This window comes from Leuciscus leuciscus, assembly GCF_965113295.1.
Source record: "Leuciscus leuciscus genome assembly, chromosome: 22".
NCBI classification, from domain to species: Eukaryota; Metazoa; Chordata; class Actinopteri; order Cypriniformes; family Leuciscidae; genus Leuciscus; species Leuciscus leuciscus.
Window position 1 is genome coordinate 37,743,807 of NC_138746.1, and position 22,033 is coordinate 37,765,839.

General features: G+C 41.7%; 1 protein-coding gene across 4 annotated transcripts in view; it reads left to right on the plus strand.

Moving 5' to 3' along the window:
• Window positions 1–22,033, plus strand: part of gtf2a1l (general transcription factor IIA, 1-like) — a 63,364-nt gene that overhangs the window by 33,906 nt on the left and 7,425 nt on the right. Inside the window, exons 9-12 of one of the 4 annotated variants that reach the window (XR_014201611.1) lie at window positions 4,176–4,307; window positions 4,977–5,055; window positions 5,216–5,393; window positions 9,760–11,052. Coding sequence is in view for 1 of the 4 variants with exons in the window: in XM_082153957.1 (XP_082010083.1) it covers window positions 4,176–4,283 (108 nt within the window). In the remaining 3 variants the exon portion in view is untranslated. Of the gene's footprint in view, window positions 1–4,175; window positions 5,056–5,215; window positions 5,394–9,759; window positions 11,053–22,033 lie in introns of those variants that run through there. The other 3 variants (XR_014201610.1, XR_014201612.1, XM_082153957.1) reach the window with 3 other exon arrangements.

The following is a 22,033-nucleotide window of genomic DNA, read 5'->3' on the forward strand; positions in this document are numbered from 1 at the left end:
CCTACCTAAGTATTAGCCTAAGCATACAGAAAAAAATAGATAGCCTATATTGAAATATAGCCTTTTAAAGTGTCAAAAACAAATTTCAAGTGTCATTTGAATAAACTTTGCTAATCGTCGAACCCCCTTCATAGACCCCACCCTTTTTTAAACCTTGAGCTATCTAAATCCATAATTATTTCCCTCCTCCAGATACCTTAAGAAACCCATCAGAAATGATTGACACATTATGAGGGAGCGGGAGACAGGAACACAACAAGGGGGAACACTGGGGAGATGTATATGGAATGTCATGTTAGGCTAAACCTGTATTATCTCTTTTAATATAATCACTTTCTTATCAACTATATTTGAGTTTTAAAATCCACATGATTACATAGCCTACCATATCAGCCGCTGGAGACGTCTGACGGACAAGGAACCTTGACATCGCTCCCTCCTGTGCCCGCAGCCTCTCGCTCCTCTTGTGATTATCTCCTGATGCGAGCTGCTTAATATCACACACATCACATCCGCCATGACAAACAGAAAAAACGCGACGGTATATGGTACAATTGGCCTTGTATTCATTGTCCCTCACGCATTCCAGCCACAGGTAGTCATTTTCCCATTCAATTCTATATTTTTGTGCTCTTTTTTCTTTTTCGCCGGCTGCTTGGAGGTAGTCATTTTTACATTTCCCGCTGTTGTCACTTGTCATCGTTGCTACGATACGTGACTCACAATGACTGAAACGACCAATTAAAAGGGCATTCTCTGATGATGTTCCAAGATGTTAAAAACGCTACGCTGATCATAGACAAACAGGGGGAGAAATTAGTACATATATTAGAGGCTATGTGTCTGTCATGGATTTGCACTGAATTGATTCTCAAAAATACGGAACAAAGTGCGTTCCGTATCAGTTCAATATGGAACAAGACTTTTATGTGTCAAATACGGGACGATTACGTATTATACGGAACGGTTGGCAACCCTATGGACAAGGGAAGTTTATATGGACAAACCCTCGACCCGGAGCGAGTCTGCTTCATATGTACACTTTAGGCAGCTCCATATACCACAATGCAACGCGGTTGTGGCATCACTGTTTAATTGACTACCACCACAAACAACTCTATGATATGAATTCTATTTATTTTTTACATTAAAAACAACCCAAACACACACATACATATACATACATACATACATACACACATATATATATATATATATATATATATATATATATTAGTATATATATAATAATAATAATAATACATAGGTCTTATATAGCGCTTTTCAAGGAACTCAAAGACGCTTTACAAATGAAACAAACAAACAAAGATGAGAGTGCTATTTATAGATTGTAGGCGAGCTGAAACAGGTGAGTTTTGAGCAGTTTTTTGTAGGTGGTCAGTGAGTCCGAATTTCTGATGTGGATGGGGGAGTGAGGTTCCAAAGGGTGGGAGCAGCAAAGGCTCGGCCCCCCAAAGTTCGGTGCGTTGATTTGGTGATGGGTTTGAGAAGGTTAAAGTCGGCAGAGCGGAGGCGTCGGGAGGGGCAGTGGTGCTGTAAGAGGTCTGTGAGATATGGAGGGGCCAAGTTATTGAGGGCTTTGTAGGTGATGAGCAGAACTTTGTAATGGATGCGCTGTTGTACAGGGAGCCAGTGAAGCTGTTGGAGGACGGGGGTGATGTGGTCTCTGGATCGGGTGTGGGTGAGGAGGCGGGCAGCAGAGTTTTGAATGTATTGCAGTTTTTGCAAAACAGAGGAAGGAAGACCATATAGGAGGCTATTGCAGTAATCGAGTCTTGATGTAATGAATGCATGGATGAGAGTTTCAGCAGCAGATGTGGAGAGGGTGGGGCGTAGGTGAGCAATGTTACGTAGATGGAAAAAGGCAGTTTTGGTGATATGACGGATATGGGGCTTAAATGTGAGTGTGGGGTCAAAAATGAAACCAAGATTTCAGATCTGGGGAGAGGTGGTAACTGTATGGCCATCGACGGAGAGAGTGAAGTCTTGAGAGGAGTGATTTGGGACCAATGACGATGATTTCCGATTTATTGCAGTTGAGTTTGAGGAAGTTAGCATTCATCCAGGATTTTATTGCAGAGAGGCGGTTTGTGATGGTTAATACTTTGGCAGGAGTGATGGATCTGGTGCTGAGGTATAGTTGTGTGTCGTCTGCGACTGTGGAATTTTAGTCCGTGATTATGAATAAGTCCAAGGGGAAGCATATACAGGATAAACAGAAGGGGACCTAGCACCGAGCCTTGAGGGACTCCGTGACTGACAGGTATGGTGTGAGACGTACAGTTGTTGATGGATATGAATTGAGATCTGTTGGTGAGGTAAGAGGTGAACCATGAGAGAGCTGAGCCAGAGATGCCAAGATGTTGTAGTCATTGTAGAAGGATGGAGTGGTCAATGGTGTCGAAGGCGGCAGAGAGGTCAAGTAGGAGGAGAATGGAGAGGGAACCAGAGTCAGAGGCGAGCAGGAGGTCATTTGTTACTTTGAGTAGTGCAGTTTCAGTAGAGTGATGAGTGCGGAATCCAGACTGAAAGGTTTCGTAGAGCTGATTGGAGAGGAGGTGATGTTTTAGTTGAGAGGCGACCGAGCGTTCCATGATTTTAGACAGGAAAGGTAGGTTGGAGATGGGGCGGAAGTTGTTGGGGTTGTCAGGATCCAGGCCAGGTTTTTTAAGTATTGGTGTGATGGCGGCAACTTTGAGGGAAGAGGGAACTGTTCCAGAGGTGAGAGAGGAGTTGATGATGACCATGATGAGTGGGCTGAGGCAGGGAAGGCAGTGCTTGACCAGTGCAGATGGAATGGGGTCCAGTGGGCAGGTTGTGAGGTGGATTTTGTTGAAATGGTTAGTGAGATCGGTTTCTGTAATGACTGATAGGGAGGGGACAGTGATGTGAAATGGAAGGGATGAAACAGGTTGAGGGTCTGTGCTGGGAGAGATGTTCACAGAAAGTTCTTGGTGAATGCTGTCAATTTTGTATTTAAAGAAGTCGATGAAATTATTGCATTTGTCCATGGTGAATAAGTGAGTGATATTGTCAATGGGTTTGAGTAGTTTATTAACTGTGGCAAACAGGGTCCGGGGGTTGGAGGATCCAGAGTGAATGATACCAGAATAAAAAGCTGTGCGGGCTGATGTGAGCGCTGATCTATAATGGTGGCTGTGATCCTTGTAGGCTTGTAGGTGTACAGTGAGTCCAGTTTTCTTATGTAGGCGTTCCAGTTGTCACCGTTCTTTTTTGAGTTTGTGCAGTTCAGGGGTGAAACAGGGAGCAGAGCGGGAGAATGTAACTGTTGCAGTTTTAACTGGTGCGAGAGTATTGAGGCTGGATGTGAGTGTGCAATTGTAGTGAACTACTAGGTCGGCGGTAGTTGAGTTTTCAGGGATGATGGGTATGGAAATTGTGTTTGCGATATGGGAGGAAAGGGAGGTGAGACAGAGGGACTTTAGATTTCGGTAAGATATGGTGCGTGTCTGCTTGAAATGAGGGCTAGGGAGACTGAGGGAGCGAGACTGAGGGAACGGAATACGGTGTTTGGGGCACACGCTTCGGATGTTTGCGTTCATGATTCCTCTGGACCTGCAAACATTCTGCTACAATGTAGGAAACCACATGTTACATAAATCAGGTAACAGTTCATGTTTTACTTGCATATATGATTTTGTTTTAATCCAATAAATATAAATCATCATCTAGTGCTGCTCGCATTTCATAAGGAACAGATGTTCTGTGTGTCCCAGCTCTTTAGCTCTTTCACCACTGTTAAGGGTTCATTCTGTGGCATGTCACTTTTTGTGATCATCCTGAGATTCTGATTGGTGCTTCATCAGTTTGACTACTTAGTGTGGCTGTATGTAGAGAACCTGTGTTGGCTGTGTTAGCAGTAGTTATTTATGTCTTTGTGTTTTCTGAATGAGAACATGGTTAAACCTGTGCAGAATAATGGCATTTTTTTTTAGTTTTGCAGAGAATACTGAGTGACTCTCGTTGTGTTGGACAGACAGATGAAGATCTTTCAGTTCAGTTTAATGTAAACAGACTAAATCTACATTCATTTATATTTTAGTTGGCACAAATCTCCCATACAAAACCATTTTCAAAGAAATAATATTTTAAATGTTTTAAATTGTTTACTTTTTTGTTTGTTTGTTTTATAGATTCACCGTAGCAAAAACCGCTGGAAGTTTTACCTGAAAGATGGTGTGATGTGTTACGGAGGGAAAGACTATGTGTTCTCCAAGGCTGTAGGAGAGGCGGAGTGGTGATGGAGAGAATTTACTCTCTCACAAGTATTTTCCTTATCTTTCATAGTAATTACAATTTACACGATCATCAGATTTTCTTTGTACGAGTTTGTAACATTTGATACTGTATTCTGTGATACAGAAATTAATGTTGGTCCTTATTGAATTGATCTGACAAGATAAATGTCGAGGTGTAGTTTTCATTAAATATGATTCCCTGTGTTTTGTTATGTTTTTGTTATTTTTGAAATGTGGGCTTTTGTTTTTGTTTGTTTTCTGCCGTCTGCTTCTTTTCTTTTCCCAGGTGACAACAGTGATGGTCCCGAACACTGTGTGTTGTAAAGATGTTAAAGTCCACATCAGGAAATGTGGTTGATTTATATTGAACTGGGCAGAATTAGATTTAAAAAAATTTATATTGATTTTATTGAATTATACTAATGACTCAACAGAGATTTACTTTCTGCAGTTATTGTAAGTGTTCTAATTATAATATGGCGTAAGTGTCGAAGCTCGTACAGTGTGAAGCTTCATAGATAGTTTTCATCAGTACTCTAACCTTGCATAGCTGTTGCTTTGCTTTTGACCATGTATGTTTTCTTTGAGAATAAAATAAAGCAATTAAACTCAGTTATATGTTTCAGTCTGTGCTTAATTATTTTGTCCTTTTTCATTTAGTGTCTTTCATCTCTTCTTTTCTGTCTCCCACTGAAGCCCCTGGAAAGCATTCGTCCTCTATAAGGAGAACAAGGACACCATGGAGGCCATCAACCATCCTGTCCAAGTTCCTCAGGTGTGTGTGTGAGAGACGAGTCTGCAGCTGGTGAACGCGGATCACACACAGCGCTGGCGTCACACACAGAGTTCAGGGTCACGTTCTCCTACAGACGAGGGCCAGACCCGTCTAACGCTCAGGACACACTCCTGTATTCTGCTCTTCTGTGTCTCCTCAGGATCAGCGCTGAGAGATTATCTCAGCTCAACAAATGCCTCATAAACCTGGAGCTGGGAAACTTCAGCTGCAAGAAACATGCATTAAAACTGGGAGAGCTGCAGGGAAAGCACTTCACTAACCCTGACTTCACTAACCCTGACTTCACTAACCCTGACTTCACTCCACGTGGTCCTCAGGTGAGAATCGACGTATGAGTTGCTGTTCTGTGGCATATTCTGTGTTCTGTGTTTTTCAACTAGATAAAGTTAGACCGGTTTAGAGCAACTTCATTCTAAGCTGGCCAAAAAAAGGTCACACTCTGATTAGTGTGCATTCGTCATGGCAATGTTTGAACAACATTATGCAACATCACAACATTTATCAAGAGTTGCGTAAATGTTTGGCTGAGATCTTGCATTGACAACTGCTCTCTAAAGTCTCTAGCACATTCCAAAGACTTTCAATGGGGTTAAAGGTCACGACTCTGTGGTGAAAATAACTGTCTCTGAATCACTCTTTCACTGTTTGAATCCGATGAATCTTTCCAACAGATGTTAAAGAATCTGTAAACCTTATACGCCAGGCCACTCATCAAGACGGGCAGCAAACTAAATACTAGGCTGTTTGTCCAATGGATGAATTGACACTTACCTGTATTGAAAACAATTCATGTCACCGTTTCAAAATGGATCCAACCCTCTCAATGTATGATCGGGTATAAAAATTCATCTTTTCAGCAGATGACTGATGTTTGATTAAGTCATTGAGTTTTGATGGCGCTGAAACAAACACATCCTTCAGGGGCCGCACGCCAAAGACTAAACAGTGCAGCTCGTAGTGTGTGTGTGTGTGTGTGTGTGTGTGTTTGAGTCATCATCTTCTCTTTTGGAGTGATTGTATTCTATGTGCTGAGTGTTGAATGTATTCTAAAAATAAACTTGCTCTGTCAATCAGCATCTTTTCAGGATAGATAATTTACTGGTTTATTATTTATTACAACACTTACATCGTGTCGGGAGCTGACTAGCAAAATACTAAAGAAAAAGTCAAGTCACCTTCATTTATACAGCGCTTTAACAATATAGATTGTTTCAAAGCAGCTTTACAGTGATAATAGGAGATAATTGTTTTGGCTTTACAGCAGATCTAGAATAAAGTTATTGTCCAGCTAAAGTTAATTTTGATTCACTTCCGTCACAATGATCATCATTAGGGACCGTTCGGTATTTATGGAATGGACCACCGGAGGAAAATAGGGGAGGGTCATGTCTTTTTATTCTTTGTTGAGGGGAGGGTCATCCAACTTTTTTTAGTCTAGGGCAGTGTTACTCATTGCGCGGCTCGCGAGCCTCATGCGGCTCGCCAAGCTTTAATTTGTGGCTCGCATGGCGGTAAATAATACGGTGATATGATAATGCATTCACTACAGATGTTTCATAAAAACATTAATAAAGTAGGGCTTTAACATAACCCTTTAAAAACTCAAAGTGCCAGCTCTATTACAAATAATTTCGATCGGATTGAAAGGGGTGGTTTATCGAGAGAACATGAAAAAACTTGATCGACTGAAAACCGAAACTGAAGGGACGACGTATGACGCGCTGAACGAGCTGTTCTCCTGATGAATAAAGTGTGTGAAGTGAAGTGAAGTGTGAAGTGAAGCAGGACAACGGCTCACCAGTCCTTGTTTCAGATTAACATACAGACGACTGGTTTTGGGCATTTCTACTGCATGATAAATACAAACAGCACGGCACAACGGTTCATATGTTCATATTCCGATTTGAATCTTTTGACTTATAAACACGCACATCAACCCGATCATGTATCACATCACGATGTTTAGCGTTCATGTAAACTACAATACATTCAGATTCATCAATCGAAATGAATTCAGTCCGATTGAAACAAAAGTTGTGCATGTAAACATATCCAGTCTCTGCGGAGTTGCCCTGCATGTGCTCTTGGATGGTTAGATAGGCCTACAAGATGGGCTAATGTAGAAAAAAAAATACTTAAGGCGATTCTGGGATGAATATTTTCTGGAAATCCTGCTTTTTTTTTTCTTTTTTTTTTTTTTTTCATTAAAGAAAATCATCTTGTCTCAGTTACAAATTTGACTGATACATCATAAATAATGGGGGGGTTTTTTCACCCTTTTGTATTTATTGCATTGCATATTGTATGTTCAGGGGTGACAGATTGATAGGCAAACATGGTATTTATGACTGGATGTAACTTTTTATACTTTGCGGTAAAATGGCTCTCCTACTGACTTTGTCCTATCAGTGCGGCTCTCATGAAAAAAATAGTGAAGACCACTGGTCTAGGGGGAGGGTCACCCATCTTTTGTATTCATGAAAACAGCAAAATTTCAAAGTGGCTTGTTTGGTGCATATTTTTTCCATTTAGCTCCATGTAGCTCTCTCGGTCTCGGCCCCCCATCGCTATCAGATGCGTCTGACCCAACAAAAATCCAGTTTGGCGCTTTTGGACAGTGAAGTGCGCGCGCACTTCAGTACGCGCTCAGAAAAAGTGCATCATGTCAGAACAGAACGCCAATGAAATGTTTACCCGGCAAAGCTTTAAAGCATGAGCAAATAATGAACTTTTGTGATTGCGAATAAGTGCAGTGTCCTGTGAGTGTAACTCTACATGTGATGTGAATGTACATCGAGTTTTACATTATTGGGACCGATGCGCCAGAACTGCAGCTGATAGAATGAGCGCTGTTGCTACCATCTTACCATACTACCATCTTTTAGTTTCCATTTCTTATTGTGTTTCCACTACAATGTTAGTGAGTAAATCTACTGAAATTGCCAGCATAACAGTGGAGTGTGATGTGTAAGATGTAGGGTTACCATATCTTTAAATTACTATTAGTATTATTTGAAGTTAACATAATAAAATACGTAGACCTACACCAAAAAACTAGTTGAGGATAAATTCTTTAAAATTGGGCAATTCCAGCGTTATGGACGTGACATTTGCAGTAAATACTTTAAATATAAATTCTCAGAAAATGCATTTAATACCAATATATTTACAGTAAATGTCTGTTTATATATCCATACTCCCTTAATAAAGGAGTCCAGACATTAGAAAAATATCAGTCTACACATGCGTTTTATATTTAATATGAGGGAAATAGACACGTGACGTGACACAAAAAATCTTTAACTTTTAGGTGGCAAAATAATTTTTAGTAATTCTATGAATTACACTGCGCAAACCAAAAGTAATGAAGAAGGATGAAGAAGGGTCGGCCTCCACAGAACATAAATTATTCTTTTTATTTAATTTTTCGGGTTCGCATTTATGAGGAAAAAAACAATGTTACGGATGTGACAGTTCTCCGTTACGGACGTGAGCGCTCTGAAAGCGACTTAAAAACTTTCACAGAGACCTCAAACAGAAAGCACAAAGCCTTTCTTCAAAGTGAATTTCGTTTTTTATTAATTGTATCTTAATTTTAATTTTAAGAAGTAAATATAGTTGAAAATAGATAATCATGACACGGAGGCGCCGGCGCGTGAACTGGACTCTCGTCTCATAAATGAACCGAAACTCAGCGTATAAGGTACTTGCCTCACAGACCTGAGAAATATATAGGAAGCTGGAAATGTCTACTTTTAAACAGAACAAGTCAAGTCAAGTCAAGTCAAGTTTATTTGTATAGCGCTTTTCACAATACAGATTGTATCAAAGCAGCTTCACAGTATTAAATTTAAATAATACAACAAAGTTTATTTCAAGAGGAATTTATTGATTGATAAAATTAAATTAAATATCCCCAAAATATCCCCAACTGAGCAAGCCAAAGGCAACAGTGGCAAGGAACCGAAAAACTCCATCAAGTGACCTAATGGTGTCCTAAAACTCCATCAGGTGACCTAATGGAGAAAAAAAACCTTGGGAGAACCCAGGCTCAGTCGGGGGCCAGTTCTCCTCTGGCATTTATGAGCTAGAGGCCGGATTGTATTTAACCTAACCCAGAACAGGGTTAGGGTTAGGAGTTACTCTCCTCACACTCGTCTGGTTACTCTCCTCACACTCGTCTGGTTACTCTTGTGGAAGAAATTTAATATGTTCTATATGTTTGCATTTTCTTATATTCATAGAATCTTAGAAACATGATGGTAATTAGATTAAGGTAATAAAATGCACGAGGATCGCATGTGGAGTCCCATGATTCTCTGCTACATTGATAGAACAAAGAACTGTTATTAACCCTTATGAATGTATGTATGTGTATGACCTTGTATATGTGGCTGGACAATAATAAATGTGTGACTAATGTATGACTGAGACAGAGGACCTCCACTCAAGAGTAGCATATGATAAACAAGTCTAACAATGTGTTAGTTATGGCTGAGACATATCTTCATTTAGCCTAGAGAAATAACCTTGGGGGAGTCAGGACTATAAAGAAGGAAGGATGCCCTCCTCTCATTCTCACACTCTGCAGCCACTGTGTATGACTGTATGATTGCTGACCTTTCCTTGCAAGGGAATACATTTTCTTTAAAGACAATTGTTACATGTTTGTCTCTTATTCAGTAATCGAAAACATTTTGCCACCACAAGTTGGCGTTGTCGGCAGGACTCATTGGATGTGCCTCTTGGACCCGAGAGCGGACGGTGACCATCCTGGACTGCAGTTCCAGCCCTACCTTGTAAACTTCAGAGAGAGGCCGACCGCAAGGGCCCAGGAGGGACACCACTGGAATCATCAAAAGAACTGAAGTGGCGTAAGCTGAGACTGGTAAGAGAAAAAGTCTAAATTATAAGGGTTACCTAAGATGGACTGACTCATGATGGTGAAGGGAACACTGTGGTGACTAGTACGGGGATACTAGTCTGGTGGGTTTATATAATCCACGGTACTGTAGTGGGGGAGACCCCGATGGTCTGGATGATAAAAAATGTGAGCAAGTGCTCTCCTTTTTCAATTGAGGTGAAAATGTATCTCTCTAGAGACGTCTGGAGTTACTGTATAAGTGCACAGGGGGAAAAACACCCACAGAAAACAGTGACCATCATGAGGAAATCTCAGAGTAAAATGCGCAAAAAAGGTCATTTTGATAAACCGGTGTTTAGACTGATGAAAAAAGCATGAAGAATTAATAAAATACCATGATTTCCCTGAAAAGGGAGCTTTAAGTTTCACTAGGCTGACAGCGGTGCGAGAGTCGATAGAAGAGGGGAGTGAAGAACAAAAAGGGTGTTGTGTGAGTTTTGTGTGGATTGTAAAAAACAATCATGTGCTGGTTGAATGAGGCAGAGCGGAGAGAGAGAAAAAGCATGCAAAAGGAACTAGCGTATAGGGCAGTAGGGCATGATGATAAAAAATTTAGCGATGAGATAAAACTCACTGAAAACTTAACTTACTGCACCAACAGCTATTAACCCTTTTCCCGTTCTGTCTGTTTCAACACCACTACCCTATCTGTATCCTGTGGCTGAGCTGCAAGCGCTGAAAATGATCCAGACCTCGACTGCTCTCCTCCAAGTGGACAAGCGCAAGCCCAAGGAGGTGACCAAGATGAAAGCCATGCTTCCCCAAGAGCCTCATCACCAGAACCGAAAGACGAGGGAGCAGCAGGGGGGATTGAAAGAACTCCCACAAGGTCATCTCCCAATGAACGCTCAGAAGAGTCAATCCGACTGAAACCTAAAGTGACAATGAGAACTGGCCTGAGGTGCCAAATGAAGGACGAGGAGGAAGAAAAGGAGTTTCAGCTCCCAATGATTGAAGTGGCTGGACCAGAAGGTTCGATGATGGTCTGCAGACCGTGGGCTGAAAAGGAAATAAACCAGCCATGGCCCAACTGCGTAATCCAAGTGACTCAGGTGAGAAATTTGCTGAGGCACTAACTATTTTCTGTAAAGAATTTAGTCCAACAATACAGGAGCTGAGGCGACTGTTATCTGTGAGTCTGGGAGCGAGCGACTGGCATAAAGTGAGTGGTAGAGTGCCAACAGCAGACAGCAAGCGGAAACATCCAGACAGGGATCATGGGCCGAATGAGGGCTGACCGTAAAGGCTGCTACATCTGCAAATCTGACGATCATGATGTGAGAGACTGCAAAAAATGTAGACCGTGCAAAGAAGAGTGACACTGGGGTGCTATACGACCATGTGATTTGCAGTGTTTACAGAGACTGTACTGTGACTCATACATTTATTACGTCACCAACATGTCCTATTCCGTTGATAAGAAGAGATTTAATGTGTATTTTGGGCCTGACATTGATAGTCAATTCTGAGGGAATTGAAATAGTGTTGAAATAGAATTGAAAATGAACAAAGTTGTTTGTTGGAAACTCAAAGGACAGGGTTAAATTACAACATGTACATATTATGACTCCGACTGACTGACACTGCACATCACATGTCGGTGTTGACAGAGATGAAAACTTTGAAGAAAAATGTTTGGCAGAACCGATCAGTGACAACTTGTGTTTTAACTGTATGTTTTGGAGCGATCATATGTGTGCCTTATCTGTAAGCTTGACAAGGCAAGGCAAGTTTATTTATATAGCACATTTCATACACAATGGCAATTCAAAGTGCTTTACATAGAAGAAATTAAAATAATAAAAAGAAATAAGAATAATTAAACAGTTTAGAAAAATAAAATGAAATACAGTACAGTACAGTCGGACGAACAGTGGCACAGTGCTCATTCAGTAAATGCATAGCTAAACAAAAGTGTTTTGAGTCTGGATTTGAATGTGACCACTGTAGGAGCACATCTGATCTCTTCTGGAAGCTGGTTCCAGCTGCGGCTGGCATAATAGCTAAAAGCAGACTCACCATGCTTAGAGTGAACCCTTGGTATTTCTAGCTGATATGATCCTAATGATCTGAGTGATCTGTTGGGTTTATATTCAGTGAGCATATCTGCAATGTATTGAGGTCCTAGGCCATTGAATGATTTATATACCAGTAATAATACTTTAAAATCAATCCTAAATCTAACTGGGAGCCAGTGTAAAGACCTGAGGACTGGTGTGATATGTTCATATTTTCTGGTTCTGCTCAGAATCCTGGCGGCAGCGTTCTGTATGAGCTGCAACTGTCTTATGGTCTTTTTGGAAAGGCCAGTGAGGAGACCATTACAATAATCCACCCTGCTGGTGATGAAAGCATGCACAAGTTTCTCTAAGTCTTGTCTGGAAACGAAGCATCTAATTCTTGCAATATTTTTTAGATGATAGTATGCTGATTTAGTTATTGCTTTGACATGACTACTGAAACTAAGGTCTGACTCTAGTGTCACACCAAGATTCCTGACTTGATTTTTAGTTGTTTGACCCCTGGAGTGAAGGTATGCGTTCACCTTGAGAACTTCATCTTTGTTTCCAAATGCAATGACTTCAGTTTTATCTTTGTTTAACTGAAGAAAGTTTTGGCACATCCAACTGTTGACTTCATCAATGCATTGGCACAGGGAGTCAATTGGGCTGTAATCGTTAGGCGATAGGGCTAAGTACAGCTGTGTATCGTCTGCATAGCTGTGGTAAGCAATTTGGTTCTTTCTCATTATTTGGCTCATTGGGAGCATATACAGGTTGAACAGGAGTGGCGCAAGAATTGAGCCTTGAGGGACTCCGCATGTCATGGATGTCCACTCAGACTTATGGTCTCCTATACTCACATAATAACCTCTCTCATCTAAGTATGACCTGAACCATTTTAGGACTATCCCAGAAAGCCCCACCCAGTTTTCCAGCCTGTCCAGAAGTATGTTATGATCGACAGTGTCAAATGCAGCACTGAGGTCGAGTAGTACCAGCACTGATAATTTGCCTGAATCAGTATTTAAGCGAATATCGTTTATTATCTTTATGAGCGCTGTCTCTGTGCTGTGATGCGGTCGGAAACCAGATTGAAAATTGTCAAAGTATCCATTCGAGCTTAAGAATTTGTTCAGCTGATTGAAGACAACTTTTTCTATGATCTTGCCTATGAAAGGAAGATTTGAGATCGGTCTATAGTTGCTTAATATGGTCTTATCCAGATTGTTCTTTTTCAGGAGGGGCTTGACAACTGCAGTTTTCAGGGAGTTTGGAAAACTCCCAGAGAGAAGTGAGGCATTTACCACTTCTAGAAGATCTGCTTCTAAACTGTTTAGCACACTTTTAAAAAAAGATGTGGGAAGTGTGTCAAGAGCGCATGTTGATGTTTTAAGGTGCTGTATGGTTTCTACCAAAATTTTGCCATCAATTTTATTGAAATCAGACAAAGTTACTACTTTTTCAGGTGGTCTGATCTGTCTGACCCCAGCGCAACTCAATGATGTGCTGATCACCTTTCTGATATTATTGATTTTGTCAGAGAAGAAGGAAGCAAACTCACTGCACTTGCTGTTTGAGAGCATTTCACTGGGAATCTGGCTTGGGGGGTTTGTCAGTCTCTCTACAGTAGCAAAAAGAGTGCGTGTGTTGTTTAAATTGCAGTTTATAATATTTGAGAAGAAAGTCTGTCTAGCTTTGCCTAGTTCCATATTGAAAGCATGAAGGCTGTCTTTGTAGATGTTATAATGGACTACAAGCTTTGTCTTCCGCCACATGCGCTCTGCTTTTCTGCATTGTCTTTTCATATTTTGCACTGCTGTTGAGTTTCTCCAAGGTGCTTTTTGTCTGCCACTCTTCTTCCTGACTTTCACAGGAGCAATATCATCAATTGCACTTTTAACTTTTGAGTTAAAAGAATCAAGGAGAAAATCAACAGAGTCAGCAGATATGCTTGGTGTTAAGGATATAGCCTTCATAAATAGTACACTAGTGTTCTCATTTAAGCATCTCTTCTTGACAGACACAGATCTAGCTTCACTGGCAGGAGAGATCAATATATCAAAGAAAATACAGAAATGATCAGACAGTGCTACATCCTTAATAACAATCGATGAAATGTTTAGACCCTTACTGATAAGTAAATCTAGAGTGTGTCCATGATTGTGTGTGGGTCCATGTACATGCTGAGTCAGATCAAAAGTTTTTAAAACAGTTTTGATTTCTTTTGCCATATTGTTTTCTGCATTATCTATGTGAATGTTAAAATCTCCAGCAATGGCAAAACAGTCAAGCTCTGAGGTAATTGTTGATAACAGTTCTGTAAATTCCTCAGCAAAGGCTGGAGAATATTTTGGAGGCCTGTAAATAATGATGAGTAAAATGCGTGGAGCACCTTTTAATACAATACCCAGATATTCGAAAGACGAGTAGTTCCCAAATGATATTTGCTTACATTGATAAATATCTTTAAAAAGAGCAGCTAGACCCCCACCTCTCTTAACAGCTCTGCAGACACTCATAAAAGTAAAGTTAGGAGGGGATGTTTCATTGAGGATTGTTGCACTGCAGCTGTCTTCTAGCCAGGTTTCATTTAGAAGCATAAAATCCAGGTTGTTTGTGGTTATTAAGTCATTGACTAGAAGTGATTTATTTTTAAGTGAGCGGATGTTTAAAATTGCTAACTTAACAGTCTTACTTTTTTTCCCTACACCAATCTTAGTTAGACGTGCAATAGGCATCAGATTAGTTGAGTTTGCTGTACGGCTATTGAAGGCCTTAGACTTTCTATCTTGTAATAGAACAGCAATAGAGAAAGATACAGGCACACTGGGTTCCCGCTTGTTCTGTAAACATTTGAGAAAGTTACTGTTATCAAAGCGGGGACCCGACATACATCACTGAGAGCTGGTATCAGTTGTTTTTGGTTGACCTCGAGCAGATGGAGGAGGGTGTGGGCCCTGGCGTTGTGGCAGAGGCCGAAGAGCTCTCACAGAGGCAGGGGGAGGGTGAGCTGGGCCCGCAGGCTTTGGTGGTAGCGGTGCCCGACGTTTTTTGGTTGATATCTGGGGGCTTGCAGCAAAAGAGTGTGATAGTCTGGTTCCAGCATGCACCAGTTCTTCCATTTTCTGTGAGAAGCACAGAAGTGGAGTTGGTGGCGAGAGGGAGAATGTGTCTGGTGAAAGGGGCTGTTGCTCTGGTGTTATAGGAGGCTGTGATATGCTGTCCTGGCTTCCCTGGCTGTTTTCCAGGAAGTCGTCCTTGGGTGCTAAATCTTGGAGCAGTTCTAATATGTCTGTCTGTGGTGAGCTCTGTGGGCAGGGCTCAGCTGAGATTGTGTCCGTGAGCAGAGGTTGTTGTGGCTCAGTGGTGTTATCATTGTCCTTGTGTGATATGTCAACCTCATGTCCATTCTGAAGTGAAGTCCTGTGGTCATTCATACTGTGTCCAGGTGTGTGTGTGCCGTTCTGATTGAGTGGATTGGCACACACTGCAGAAGGATGATTGAGGGAGAAGTAGATATTGTCCTTTAACACTCTTGAACCAAGTTTGTTTGGGTGATGGCCATCCCGATGAAATAGTTGTCTCTGACTCCAGAAGAGATTGAAGTTGTCAATGAAGTTTACTCCTTTTATATTGCAGGTTTTTTGCATCCATGTATTAATCCCAAGCAACCGTGAAAACCTGTTTGTCCCTCTTGCTGGGAGTGGTCCACTGATGAATGTCTGAACTTTCAGTTTTTTAAGTGTTTCAAAAAGTTCATTGAAATCCTTCTTAAGGAGTTCTGACTGCTCTTTATGAATGTCATTCTTCCCCACATGAATGATGAGTCGATTTGCAGTCTTATGTTTCATTAGAATGTTCTGAAGTTCCCTGTTTATATCAGAAGTTGTTGCTTGTGGAAGGCAGCATGTAGTTGTATCCCTTCTGCTAATGTTTCTGATTATGGAGTCCCCCACTATCAGAGTCCTGGGCTCGGCTGTGTTCTGAGCTGAGTGCCGCTGTCTGTTCGACCTTGAGCGCCAGTTAGCATCAGTGTTAGCTACTGGCTGATACAGTCTGTGTTCGATCACATTCATCACGTTTGGGGGTTCCTCATTTACATTCATTAGTACTTCAAATCTGTTCTCAAGATGTATAGGTGTTGGTAGGAGACCAATCTTTGCAATCTTTGTCAGAGCTGTATCTGGGGTAGAGGATGCTACTGCGGTAATATGTGAGGCTTGTGACAATCTGATGTCTCGAGTGCCTTTGGGTCTCGCTCCCTGTTTGTGCCATCGATTTGTAAGTCGATCGGCTTGTTTCTCTACCTGTCGAGGAGCACTAGTTTCATGGGACTCACCGGCTATATGCTGAGGGTGTCCCTGACGAAGCTCTGTTGTGTGTTCCGTCTGGTTTGGTGGTCCCGTAAATAACTTTGTTTCAAGAACTGCAATCCTTTGTAAAAGTCTGTGGCAGTTAGTGCAGCAAGTAGATTCCAGAAGAGGCATTTTCTCTCTTAACCTTGTAGGCAGTTGTGTTTTCCTTTCCCCGGAATGTAAGCTGGTCGGGTAGAAGAATTCTGCGTTTTTGTAGTAATCCAAACTTTGTCGTTTGAGCACTGTGCTGATTTGAAGTTAAAGTTAGGTGATAAATTATAAAAGTATAGAAGATAAAATATAAAAGCGATAGAGCAAAGCGCGGAGCAGTAAGCAAGAGCGTCCGAACAGTAGCTGAGCAGGAAGTTGTTGTTGACAGAAGAACAAGCTCTTTTTATTTAGTGGCTGGGTCTCTACCGCATTTATCTTTAGCTAAAGCTGTAAACCAAGGATGAGTTAGGGCCTTTTGTGAAGAGTTGTGTTGAATCTGAAGATTGGATAGAATCAGATCAGGGCATATAATTCAACAAAACTTTAAATGGATTTTCTACTTGTTGTAATGAAAACTATGAAGTAGAGGTTGTGAGAACAATAGTCCATATGAGGACAATGATGACGAGAGTTGTTGCAGGACAGACATTAGGGCAGATAACATTAATCCGGCCTTAAATAAGGTCCATTTAAAATTGTGGGCAAAACATAAATATAATGTGGGGTTTATTGCGGGTTGTGAACCAGTGACAATTGTTCAAAAGTCTGATTACAGACCGTGTCAACAACAATACCCGTTGAAAAAAGAAGCAGTGCTTGGAATCACGCCAGTGCTCCAGTCACTGCTAAAAGAGGGGATTATTGTGCCATGAAGTTGCTATAACTGTATTGCCTGGTTGTGGTGGACATGTGGTCTAAGGTTAAGGTTTTCCCCACATCAAAAAAAGATGCAGTAGCAAAATCACTGTTGACTGAAATAGTGCCAAGATGGGGAATCCTGAGAAAAATTAGTTCAGACAGTGGAACACACTTGCTGTGAGGAACTGGGCTCAATTGGGTAAAAGCCCTACCAATAGGACTTCCGGGTCAAGCCATGTGGTGGTAAGACGCACGTTGTCCGAGCTCCGCACCCTTTCTATTTAGTACGATACCTTTCACCGTCGCATAGTACTTCATCCTGTAACAGTTACTTTGCTTTAAAACGGAACTCGTGAAGCAAAATGAGTAAAGCCGGAAAATCAGTTAGTAAAGCTGAAAAGCAGCAGAGTGCTAAAATTTGTAGCAGTATGGCGGAAGACCATGTAGCACCACTAACGACGGAGACGCTTGTCCTAGAACTTGAAAAGCTGAGGAGGAATATGACTGGCGAACTCACAGCTTTACTAAATAGCTCCCTGGAACCTATCCGTTCGTCGGTCGAATCGTTCCAGCTGAGTCTGGCTGAACAAACTTCTACTATCAGAGAGATGGAGACTAGCTTATCCGACCACAGTGACAGGATAACGCAGCTAGAACTGGACGTGAGCGGGCTCCAGTCTGACCTGGGATCGGTGGTGAAAGAGAATACAGAGCTCAAAGCGAAAGTGGAGGACTTGGAGTCCCGCTCAAAATGTCCGAGTGCTGGGACTCCCAGAGAACGTGGAGGGAAAGGATGCTAGAGTCTATATGGCCGGGCGGTTCGCTGACCTGCTGGGGGACCTTCTTTCTGGGCCACCTGAGCTAGACCGCGCACATCGCAGCCTGCAGCCGAAACCTCGACCGGATGATCCTCCACGCCCGATTATTGTCAGGTTTCATCGGTATATGGAGAAGGAGGCTGTTCTAAGGTGGGCAAAGTCACACAAGGACTCTTCTTACAACGGCCATAGAATCAAAATCTTTGAGGATTTCAGCGCAGCAGTTGCGAGAAGGCGAGCAGCATTTAACCCAGTCAAGGGGCTTCTCTACCAACGGGGAGTGAAGTTCGGCATGCTGTATCCGGCGCGCCTCCGAGTCACCCACAACAACAGGGAGCACGTCTTCAACTCTCCCGAGGCTGCGGAGTCTTTCTACCGACAGAACTTTCCAGCCAAGGAGACTTCAGCAGCGGAGTAAAAATATATTCAGGTGTTGCTATTCTGGTTAGTATATATTCTGTCGGTCTTCTATTGGACTGCTGTGAAAGCTATGTTCATTTTGTTTCGTTATGACAGTAGCAGTAGCCCTTTCCGTTTCTGGTTTCATGATTAAGGCTGTTTTAGGTTTGGGACTAAGCAATGCCACTTTATAATTTACAGCCTATTTGCAATACAGCTACAACTGTATAGACACCTGTGCACTATGTCACTGAGGTTAGCCACTTTGAAGCTCGCGGTTGCGATACTTTTTTCAGGCTGCTTTTTCTCTTCCTTTCGGTTAACTGTAATATTCAGGGTATGCAAAAATACAATGTTGGGAGCATAAGACACTTCATGCTTAACCGGTTGTATGTACACTCGTTGGTATTACTCAAGGGGGGGAGGGGGGAGGGTGTGACTTGTGTTTTTTTTTGTCGGCTTTTGTTTTCCTCGTTCTTTCTTCTTTCTATACCTTCGGTTCCCAAACTACTGTTTTTACACTCAGTCTTATCTACCTTACATATTATAAATGACAAGTGCTTCTGTAATGCCAGGGGGTATAGCCGGACATAAAATCAACTTTATTACTTGGAATGTGCGGGGTTTGGGGGGGCAGATAAAGCGTTCCAGGGTTTTCTCACACTTAAAGTATCTCTCCGCTGATATCGTTTTTTTGCAGGAGACTCACCTACGTACAGTTGACCATTCTAGGCTTCGTAAACCATGGGTCGGTCAAATGTTCCACTCCAACTTCAACAGTAAATCCAGGGGCACAGCCATTTTAATACATAAACGAATCAAGTTTGTCCCCGATCATATACATTCTGATCCTGGTGGTCGTTACATTATAGTTTCTGGTACCCTTCATCAAACGCCGGTTGTGCTAGTCAGTGTGTATGCACCTAACTGGGATAGGCCAAATTTTATGTCCACGTTATTTTCCCATCTACCAAATTTAAATTCTCATCATCTTATACTAGGAGGAGATCTCAACTGCGTTGTTGATCCAAGCCTCGATCGTTCACAGCCCAGATCGACCATGCCAACAGCTATGTCTAAGACTCTATTAACACTTATGGATCGGGTGGGGTGTGTTGATCCTTGGCGTTTCTTTCACCCTAAAATTAAAGACTTTTCTTATTTCTCTACTGTCCATCAAGTTTACTCCCGCATAGATTTTTTCTTTATTGATAAGGCCCTTTTACCTCTCGTCAGATCTACAGATTACACTGCCATAGTAATTTCTGATCATGCTCCTCACAGACTTGAGTTATGTCTTCCCTCGGGTTCGCATAGGCATCAAGGAGGCTGGAAGTTGAACACAAGTTTGTTGGCCAATGCAGAGTTCTGTGACTATGTATCTTCAGACATAAATTTCTTTTTAGAGACCAACAGGTCTGAACACGTCTCCCCATCGCTACTATGGGAAACATTAAAAGCTTTTATACGTGGGCGTATTATCTCTTTTAGTGCGCATTTGTCTAAATCCAGAAGATTGAGGCAGCAACAACTTATAGACTCCATTTTAGTCATTGATAGACAACATGCCTCTTCCCTAAATCCTGCTCTGGTAACTAAACGTCTGCAGTTACAAACCGAATTTGACCTCCTGACAACAAATAAAGCAGAACACTTATTACAACGGACAAGAGCAACTTATTATGAGCATGGGGACAGAGCCAGTCGTCTTCTAGCCTCGCAGTTGAGACATCAGCATGCCTCTCACTTTATTTCCCAAATATATGACTCTTCCCAGATACTGACTACAGACCCAACAAACATAAATTTGGAGTTCTCTTCGTTTTATTCTAACCTTTACAAATCAGAACCTCCCCCTGATACCTCCGTCATGGAAATTTTTCTTAATAACTTAGATATACCATCGGTAAGTAGGGAAACAGCAGAAAATTTGGATAAACCACTCAGTCTACAAGAAATCACTTCTTGCATTTCTCTGATGCAGAATAACAAAAGCCCCGGCCCAGATGGTTTCTCCGCTGAGTTTTTTAAGAAGTTTTCTGCACAGCTTGCTCCTTTATTATTAGATGTTTTCAATGATTCATTAGAGCAGGGAGTTTTGCCACCAACACTGAACGAGGCGCTGATATCCCTCATACTAAAAAAGGATAAGGACCCAAACCTATGTAGTAGCTACAGACCAATTAGCTTGCTAAACAATGACGTCAAGTTATTGGCAAAGGTACTGGCATGCCGACTTGAGACCTGCCTCCCTAATATTATATCAGAGGACCAAACAGGTTTCATTTTGGGCCGTCAACTGTCATCTAGTGTACGTAAACTTCTAAATGTGATTCTGTCTCCCTCTGCCTCTCCAAATCCTGAGATGGTTATTTCGCTCGACGCGGAGAAGGCATTTGACCGGGTGGAATGGCATTACTTGTTCACAATCCTCCAAAAATTTGGATTTGGCCCTAAATTTGTCTCATGGATTCGTCTTCTCTACTCTGCTCCAGTGGCAAGAGTTAAAACAAATTCCGAAACCTCGCCTCCTTTTCCTCTCTCGCGTGGCACACGCCAAGGATGCCCCCTTTCACCATTGCTTTTTGCACTCGCTATAGAGCCTCTGTCTATAGCCATGAGAGGGTCCCCATTATTTTCAGGCATAATTAGAGGAGGTATCGAACACAGAGTAGCACTATATGCTGATGATCTATTATTATATGTTCAAGACCCAGTAAATTGTGTTGACGGAATAGTAAATCTGCTAGAGGCCTTCGGAATATTTTCTGGTTATAAACTGAACATCACAAAGAGTGTATGTTTCCCTGTTAACCAGTTAGCGAAATTGATTCCTCCTGACGCGCTACCCTTCCATTTATCTCTTAGTGGCTTTAAATACTTGGGTGTAAACATCTCACACTCCTTTAGCTCACTTTATAAGAATAACTTTGTGGAATTGACTGAGAAGATTAAATCAGACCTTCAGAGATGGAGGGTACTACCTCTTTCACTAGTGGGTCGCATCGAAACAATTAAAATGAACATATTACCTCGGTTTCTATTTCTCTTTCAGACTCTCCCGATCTTTCTCCCTAAATCTTTTTTTTAATCACTTAACGCCACTGTACTTTCATACATCTGGGTGGGCAAGCCCCCCAGAATTCAATTATCAATTCTCCAGAGGCCCAAACGTGATGGAGGCCTTGCACTCCCTAATATTTAGTTGTATTATTGGGCTGCTAATCTCCAAAAGCTTAAAACTTTGTATCATTCCCCTGACACTAACTGGTGCATTATAGAAGCCAGCTCTTGCACTTCATCTCTACCCGCACTGCTTTTTGCTCCACTTACAACGCGGCCTTCTCAGTATACTAATAACCCTGTTGTACTTTCTTCGCAAAAAATCTGGAAACAGTTCAGGCAACATTTTGGATTAAAATCTCCTTCTGTCCTTTCCCCTATTTGCAATAACCACCTCTTTTTACCTTCTTTGCTAGACCCAACTTTTAAATTATGGAAAAACAAAGGTCTGGTCTCTTTTTGTGATCTCTTCCTAGACAAAATATTTGGTAGTTGGGAAAATCTTGTTACTAAATTTAGCTTATCTATTCATGGTCGATTCAGATA